The 8,913-nt window shown below is 34.7% G+C and overlaps 1 protein-coding gene across 1 annotated transcript; it reads left to right on the forward strand.

Annotated features, from left to right (window-relative positions):
• Positions 1–4,118: 4,118 nt before the first annotated feature.
• LOC139887834 (uncharacterized) lies at positions 4,119–6,132 on the forward strand. The gene is made up of 2 exons (XM_071870885.1): positions 4,119–5,022; positions 5,507–6,132. The coding sequence occupies exons 1-2, from the start codon at positions 4,119–4,121 to the stop codon at positions 6,130–6,132; spliced, it is 1,530 nt and encodes a 509-aa protein (XP_071726986.1).
• Positions 6,133–8,913: the final 2,781 nt, after the last annotated feature.

Below are 8,913 nucleotides of genomic sequence, written 5' to 3' on the forward strand. Positions count from 1 at the left end.
ACAGATTTGAGATGTCAAACTTCGACTAGATGTTATTCTTGTTTTTGCTCGTCGGGTATGACTGACACTCGAAATCCGCCAGAACTAATGCCCCGTTGTGAGCGTTAGCTCCGTCATTACATGCCACGTAATTGTCATAAATTGCGACGCCATGTAGTGAGATGTCCTACTACTCTCATCCCTTTGTAATAGTTTCTGTAATTTAACAAAAAATCTGAATTATTAAATGCAAAACGTTTGTAATTTAAAGAAGGATTATAGTATACTAATAAGTGGTGTATATAAGTAACTTGTTAATAGAAGTTATGTTAGAATTTGCTAATAGTCAAATTAATGGAAGTGTCTACATGGGTAGTGAAGTGGTTTATTGAATGAAACCTTGTAGAAGAGAAGTGTATTGAATTGAAGAAGATAGATTTAGATGTGTATGTTTAGTGAGTTTTGTGTATTATGTTTATGTTGTAAGTTGCTAAGGATGTGCGTTTTCTCGTATCATCTTTTGGATGCCTTTTGCAAGGTGAGTATATAAGATTATAAATGAGTCGCACATTATTAACTTGCAAAAGAGCAAGTGGTGATGTATGATTTGGAGGGGGATTATATCCCAATTTTGCTTAGTTAACTAGCATAAGCTAGTATGCTTAAGTGACAATAAGCCTTGTGCGGTTGTTACAAATTTCTTAGGCTTCGGATCCGCTAGCATTATGTGTAGTAAGTGTTACTACTTTTGTATGTATGCTTGCCATGCTTAGTTGTATTAACTATTTACATTTATACATTCACTAAGCTTTTGCTTATTCCGTTTAGTTGTATGAATGTTGTAGGTGAAGTTGGAGCTAGTGCCTAGTGCTAGAGGCGTGGAAAAGATCTAGTTTTGTTAGCTTGGATGACTTGACTTTTGGTAAGTGGATGTTCGATGTCCCATTCCCGCTAAGATGTAACCGTTTGAAAGTAAACGCTTCTTGTTATGTCCTCTTATCATGGTTTATGAGGTTTTAGTTGTGGCAGTTAAAGTGTGTATAAGCTCCTAATACGTATGTTTCATAACTTGAAGATTTTAAAGTGGTAGTAAACCTAAAATATGGTCATGTGGAGGTAAGTCAAGAAGATTATTGGGTAGTTGCTGATTGGGTTAAAGCCAAAAATAGGCTACAAACTTACACAAATGTACCGATGTCGCCCACAAACCCATTTCCGTCCTACTGTCTCCTACAAACTTATAAAAAATGTGCTGATGTCGCCCACTATACTTTTTTTTATCTGTAACGAAAAAAATTGATGACATGGCTTCTAGGTAGTCATGACACGTCGATGATACATCGGAACACAAACTGAAAGTATATGAGCGACATCGGAACACAACTGAAAGTATATGGGCGACATCGGGACATATAAAAGAAAAAATAAGTTAAATAATTAAGTTTACCGGTTCAGCAGGTAACCTGTAACAAAATGTTAATATTGCTACATTTTTTATAAGTTTGTAGGCGACAGTAGGACGAAAATGGATTTATGGGCGACATCGGTACATTTGTGTAAGTTTGTAGCCTATTCTTGATTTTAACGCTTATTGATTTACTCTTGTGCAGATTCTTGTATGACATGCACATTTGTTAAATGCTTAGTTTTTAATAACTTTGTAAGTTTTGAAAGATTTGTTGGATGTATATATGTTTTGCTTAGTAATGAAATAAAGTGACGGGAAGTTTTTCTTGTAAGATTAATGCGCAAGGTACAACACATAACTATATGGCTAAATTCATTTGAGCCTTCGGGGTCACACACGTGTACACCTAGACGTCAAATTAATAATATATATGTCATATATATTATTTGAGTAACGACGATTAATTTATTAGTTAATTAATATTAACTAGTAGTATATTAATTAATTTATAAATTGAATTATGAATTAATAAAATAAAATGGGTTTGTATGGAAGTTTTATGAAAGTTGGACGACATAAGGAATTGATTTTAAAATAATTGCATATATCTTGTTTCCATTCTTTGTCAAAAACGTGTAGCCCAAATTATACCGACTTATAGTCGGTTAACAAGATATATATAATGTTCTCAAATCCTTGGTTTTAGATATACGCATAAAAAAAAAAAAACTAAACCCCAACTTTATTTTACGCAGCATACGAAATCTTTATTTGTCTCACGAATTGGTTTTGTTCTTTCATAAAAGAACTCGAATTCTAGTTTGATTTTATTAAACTAAGTAGTTTTTTAATCCGTTACTCGAGTCGGGACTAGCACATCCGTTTGACGTTGTTTGAAGTGTAGTGTGGACTACCCTAGCGGCAATCATACTTTTGATTGTTAGTTTCTCTTCCTTCAATCCGATTCTACAAGAAAGGTATAATCTTTAAACTCTCTTGTTAATTATTTATTTAACCGTATAAATCATATGGATTCGTTTTTTGGTGATTTATTATTAATTTAATTAATACGTTTCCGCTTAAAGTTATTGTTATTATATGTATGTACATGATAATAATTAATTGGAAAATCGTTTTCTTAAAACCCTAAATCACCAACAGTGGTATCAAGAGCCTCTTATGTTTTTATACGGTTAGTATATTCATGCGTGGTTGTTATTAATTAAATGGCTTGTGTATATATTTGTATGTTTTTTTTATTCATGGCCAAGACATGCATCTTGTGCCATGGAGCAAGCCATAATTATTGTCATGATCATGTTATTATTATGATGATTTAATTGTGCATAGCCGATGAAAACCTAGACCGTGTGCATGTGTTGTGATCTTGAATGTTTGTGGTTGTATGGATGCCATTGTTTTGTGGCCAATTATGGATGTAATTTAATCTTTTATTTTGGGAGGCCGTTTTGAGCCAATTATGTAATTTACAATTCTAGATTAGTTGTATTTTATTTTTTTAATAAATGTAACCTCCATGATGGGATTAAAGACTTGAAGTGAACGGAATTTGGCCATCAAGACACACTTGTAGTAAAGTCAATGGACAAAAGCTGAGAGAGATGCGGTGAAGGAGGACACTTGGTCATCATGAGATCTTGACGCAAGTGGGAGCTTCTAAGGTTTACTTTTGTGATTGTCCATTTAGTTGACCGCTTGGTTCTCATAATGGCTCGTGAGACCAAGCATAGGATTTTCATCGGTTGAGGCTATGCACATACATATTATGTTTTGTTATGTTTGGTTGCATTTTATATGTTATGTGATTGTGTATAATTTGCCATGATAATTAAAAATCAAAACATAATTAAAATCAAGTTAAATCGTTTTTAACTTGTGAGGCGAATATTGTATGCATGTAATATTCGTAACACAATTTTTCTAAAAGATTATTAAAATTGTTTAATATACCCGGCGAAATTTAATTCGTGTCGTCCAATTCAGTTGAAACACTTGTCGTTATTCTTTGACTATGCGTGAGACCTAGTTGAATTATAACTCAAGGTGATCATTATCTATGCGTGAGACCTAGATTAATTTTTACACGCTTCACAATTGGATGACTTAATCGAGTTGAGAGGTGAGACCGCAACCCGAGGCAAGGATGGGACTAAACATGCCAGCATGACACTAGTGTTAGGCACTAAATATCGTGAGTCCCATAAAGATCTAAGAGTTGCACTTGTAACGCAATTGGTGCCCGCCGCCTACCGATTGAATCCACCATTGCTAGCAGATCAACTGATGTGATGGTGGAAGCACAATGTGGATCTTAGCCTTTTACGAAAATTAATAGTTTTATAATTTTTTATTTTTTTAAAAAACATGGGTAGTTAATTTATAAAAGGATAATTATTAAAGATACTAAAAGAACCTTGTTTATTTTGTAGATGACATCAAACGCAATTCAATCCGTAAACAACATGACCATAAGGTCAATCCTTGAGAAGGAAAAATTGAATGGTAACAACTTCATTGACTGGTATCGAAACCTTCAGATTGTCTTAAAGTCTGAAAGGAAGTTGCACCATCTGGAAAATCCTTTACCTGAAGCCCCACCTGAAACTGCTAATGCTACTGTTCGTAATCTTATACTAAGCAGTATAACGAACAAATTGAAGTGGCATGTCTTATGCTTGCTAGCATGACCTCTGAGCTCCAAAGGAACTTAATGGACTACAATGCATATGACATGATCGAGGAACTCAAGACGATGTTCCAACAACAGGCAGAACATGAATTGTTTGAAACTGTGAAAGCGTTTCACGCTTGCAAACATGAGTTGGGCCAGCCAGTTAGCCAATATGTCTTGAAGATGAAAGGCTATCCGGATCAATTGGAGCGCCTAGGTTATGCTATGCCACCAGTTCTTGGAGTGCACTTGATACTTACTTCACTATCCAAGGACTATGATGGATTTGTAATGAATTACAATATGCATAGCATGGGAAAAACCATTCCTGAGCTACATGCAATGCTTAAGCAAGCTGAAAAGGGGCTACCAAAGAAGACTCCTGCAGTCTTAACCATAAAGGAGGGAAAAATCCAGAAAAGAAAGCCGCAAGCTGGAAGTGGAAAAGCAAAAGGAAAGAGTAAGCAAGCTTACACACCTAAGATGAAAATTCCACCACCAGCAAAGAAAGAGCATCCCGCAAAGGACATGGCTTGTCACCATTGCGGCCAGATTGGTCATTGGAGACGAAACTGTGTGCTTTACTTGGAAGAGTTGAAGAAGGGAAAGGCTGGCTCGACCATCACTTCAGGTATCTTCGTTATAGAACTCTATAATTTTCCTAATAAAACTTGGGTGTATGACACTGGTTGTGGTACTCATATTTGTAATGATATGCAGGGACTTAGGAAAATTCGGAAGCTGAATAAGGGGGCTTTGGATCTGTACGTTGGCAATGTCGATCGTGCAGCTGTCGAAGCTATAGGAAGCTATGAGCTCATCCTCCCAAGTGGACTTATTCTTATTTTAGATAATTGTCATTATGCACCTTCTATTACTATAGGTGTTATTTCAGTTTCTCGTTTGAAAGATAATGGTTTTAATCATGTATTCACAGATTATGGTATTTCGGTTTCTAAGGATAATATTTTTTATTTTAATGCTATTCCTAGAGATGGTATTTTTGAAATTGACATGCATAATCTTGTTCCAAACGAACGTTCTATATTTAACTGTAGCTCTAAGAAATTCAAGCATGATTTGAATTCCACATATCTATGGCATTGGTCATATAAACAAGAAACTCATAACAAAGCTGCAACATGATGGGCTTCTTGAGTCAACCGGCAATGAGTCGTTTGACATATGTGAATCTTGTTTATCTGGAAAAATGACAAAGAAACCCTTTACCCACCAGGTTGAAAGGGCGAGTGATCTACTTGGACTCATTCATACTGATGTATGTGGCCCATTTAGAACAATGTCTAGATATGGAGCTACCTACTTCGTTACTTTTACTGATGATTTCAGTAGATATGGTTATGTTTACTTGATTAAACATAAACATGAAGTACTTGAAACGTTCAAAGCGTTTTAAAATGAAGTAGAAAATCAACTCGGAAAGACCATTAAGGTTCTACGGTCCGACCGTGGAGGCGAATATATGAGTCAAGAGTTTTTAGATCATCTGAGAGATCGTGGGATTGTCTCACAGTTTACTCCTCCTTACACACCTCAGCATAATGGGGTGTCAGAAAGGAGAAATCAAACTTTGCTTGAAATGGTTCGATCAATGATGAGTCTAACAACTCTACCAGCATCCTTTTGGGGATATGCTCTAGAGTCTGATGCACGCATTCTCAACATGGTTCCAACCAAGAAGGTAAACAAGACACCATATGAAATATGCTATGGGAAATTCCCAAATCTGTCTTACTTGAAAGTCTGGGGTTGTGAGGCTCACGTGAAGCGTGATACACCGAACAAACTTGAGTCCAGAACTATCAAATGTATCTTTGTAGGATACCTAAAGGAAACGATGGGATACTACTTTTACTATCCAGCAGAAAACAAGGTTTTCATTGCTAGATATGCTGAGTTTTTAGAGAAGAGTCTCCTCTTACAAGAAGCAAGTGGGAGCATTGTAGATCTTGAAGAAATTCAAGAACAAGATACATTACCTTCTGAAGGCACTAGCGAAATTCGTACTGAGCCGCAACATGAAAGTGTCTAGGTACAGGACGAAGCATGTCTCATTCGTAGATCTAGTAGAACATCTCGTCCACCTGAAAGGTTAAACCTTATGGTTACGATGGAGGACTTGGAATTAGGGGATCTGGGCAAACCCGCTAACTACAAAGCTGCATTGTCAGATCCTGAATCTGATAAATGGCAAGATGCTATGAATGAAGAGATGCAGTCCATGAAAGATAATCAAGTTTGGCGCTTGATTGATCTTCCACCAAACAGCAAGCCTGTTGGGTGTAAATAGATCTTCAAGAAGAAGACCGACATGGACGGAAATGTACACACCTTTAAGGCCCGCTTGGTAGCAAAAGGTTATACTCAAACCTATGGGGTTGATTATGAAGAGACCTTTTCTTCAGTGGCGGACATTAAAGCTATTAGGATACTCATAGCTATAGCAACATATTATGACTATGAGATTTGGCAAATGGATGTCAAAACTGCATTCCTGAATGGTCACCTTAGCGAGGACATATATATGGTGCAACCTGAAGGGTTTTTTAATCCTAAGTATCCTAATAAAGTATGCAAGCTTCAGAAATCCATTTATGGATTAAAGCAAGCATCAAGGAGTTGGAACAAGAAGTTTGATGAGAAAATCAAAGAGTTTGGTTTCTCACAAGAAGATATATGAATAACTTGCGATATGTATTTTAAAACGTGTTTATTAATATTGAAAATATATATTTAACAATACGATAAAATATAATATTAACTTGGTCATAAAAACGAATTGTTATTATATATATATATATATATATATATATATATATATATATATATATATATATATATATATATATATATATATATATATATATATATATATATATATATATATTAACAAATAGCGAGATGATGATTTATAGAAGTAAATGACCAAAATATTCGAAAGTTTAAGATATACTTTGAGTGGTATAGTTTAGGGATAATTTAAGGCTATATTTTGACAAAGGTACGTGACACGAAACGTAAAATGCAAGTTTTCTCAGCGTACGAAAGGACATTTGAAAAACCGGAACCGGGACATAAGTCGAGTGATGACGTACGATTTATCAGAACAAAAATTACAAGTCAACTATGCATGTGAATTTAATATAATATATAATTAATTATATAAATTAAATATATTATATATATAATATAAAATTATGTCGACAAACAAGAAGTTAAAAATTTGTGAGCTGTCCCAGGGTGCCATGCGATCGCATGGCCTTGAAGCACAAATCCCATGCAATCGCATGAGGTACTTTTTCAGAAAAGGTTCTATAAATTGCTCGACTTTAGGCTCAGTTTTCACACTTCTTTCTCTAATCATATATTACTACGTATTTATTTTATTTATTATTATTATTATTATTATTATTAAGATTGATATTATTATTAATCTTATTATTATTAATATTATTAATTAGTATTATACATAAAATACTACGACGAGGTTATGAGCGTGTCACTTTCAAAATGGTTTTCAAGCGGGATAGAGCTAAGGAAATTATGGGTTATTGCCAAGGAGGTTATGGGTAATGTTCGGGGGTATATTTGTGAATCAAACCTAGTGTTTATCATCTCCGTTATGTCTACGTACTTTCCTACAATATTGAATCTCAATACTGATACGTAAGCACTCATATCTTATCTTTTATATATTAATTATGTATCCATGTCTAGTGCTCGAGTATATATATTTATATATGCTTGTATGCTAAATTTCGTCGTTAAACAGTTTATAATGAATCCCTAATTAAATACATATATTACTGGTAAAAGGTATATGATATACATGTTTTTGGAAAACTGGCGAAAAATCAATAACTTTTCATTTAGATATCGAATAGTTTCGATGAACGGATTAAAAGATATGATCAACTGAATTATGATTGACGTTAATTGAAATTGCTTTTGAATCTGCAATTAAGATTTAAACAACTTGTTTACGAGACTGATAAAGTGAACTTTTAAATATTACCAACCGAGTAAATGAATCCTTATATAAGGCACGTCTCGTTTTGTTGAACTATTGTCAAAATTGACTTTTTGAAACGACTTTGGATAACTATTATATGTCAATCTCGAGCATTAGGATTGTGATACACTATGACCTGACCTAGCTTAATAGACATTTATTGACCAACATATGTTCTCTAGGTTGAGATCTACGATTAATTGATAATCCGAGTTTCGGTCACATTTTGGTGAACAACTTTATATGCTGCTAAGATGAGTTTCATTGCTCCCTTTTTAATTGCTTTTGCAATATATATTTTTGGGATGAGAATACATGCAATTTATTTTAAACGCAATGGATACAAGTACATACTTAATTCTACACTGAGTTTGAACCGAAAATCCCTTAGCTTTGGTAACTAGTAGCTGCCAGTACATAGGATATGGACTGGTGGGCGCGAATAACAGTATATGGATCCATAGGGCTTGGCATCCCCGTCCGAGCTAGAGCGCTAGCCTTTTAACGGACGTGTGTTATTTGAGTTTAGGACACGTTGGTTTGCGTGTATTAAAACGAATGGGGTATTTATCATTATAACGTTAAAGCTTAGTTACCAGGGTGCTCTGTTACGTAGAATCTATTGACAAACTTTTGATAAACGTTTCTGGATGAAACAACTGAAATCTTGTGATCTACTTTTATATACAGATTATGCGAAACACTAAAACTATGAACTCACCAACCTTTGTGTTGACACTTGTTAACATGTTTATTCTCAGGTTTCCTAGAAGTCTTCCGCTGTTTGCTTATATGTTAGAC

Source organism: Rutidosis leptorrhynchoides, chromosome 2 (genome assembly GCF_046630445.1).
Source record: "Rutidosis leptorrhynchoides isolate AG116_Rl617_1_P2 chromosome 2, CSIRO_AGI_Rlap_v1, whole genome shotgun sequence".
In the NCBI taxonomy this organism is placed as follows: domain Eukaryota; kingdom Viridiplantae; phylum Streptophyta; class Magnoliopsida; order Asterales; family Asteraceae; genus Rutidosis; species Rutidosis leptorrhynchoides.

Excerpts from the sequence above, each read along its gene's own strand:
- LOC139887834 (XM_071870885.1), top strand. The coding sequence starts at position 4,119 with ATGGACTACAATGCATATGACATGATCGAGGAACTCAAGACGATGTTC. Across the intron at positions 5,023-5,506 it reads TCATGTATTCACAGATTATG|AAAATCAACTCGGAAAGACC; the intron begins GTATTTCGGTTT and ends AAAATGAAGTAG.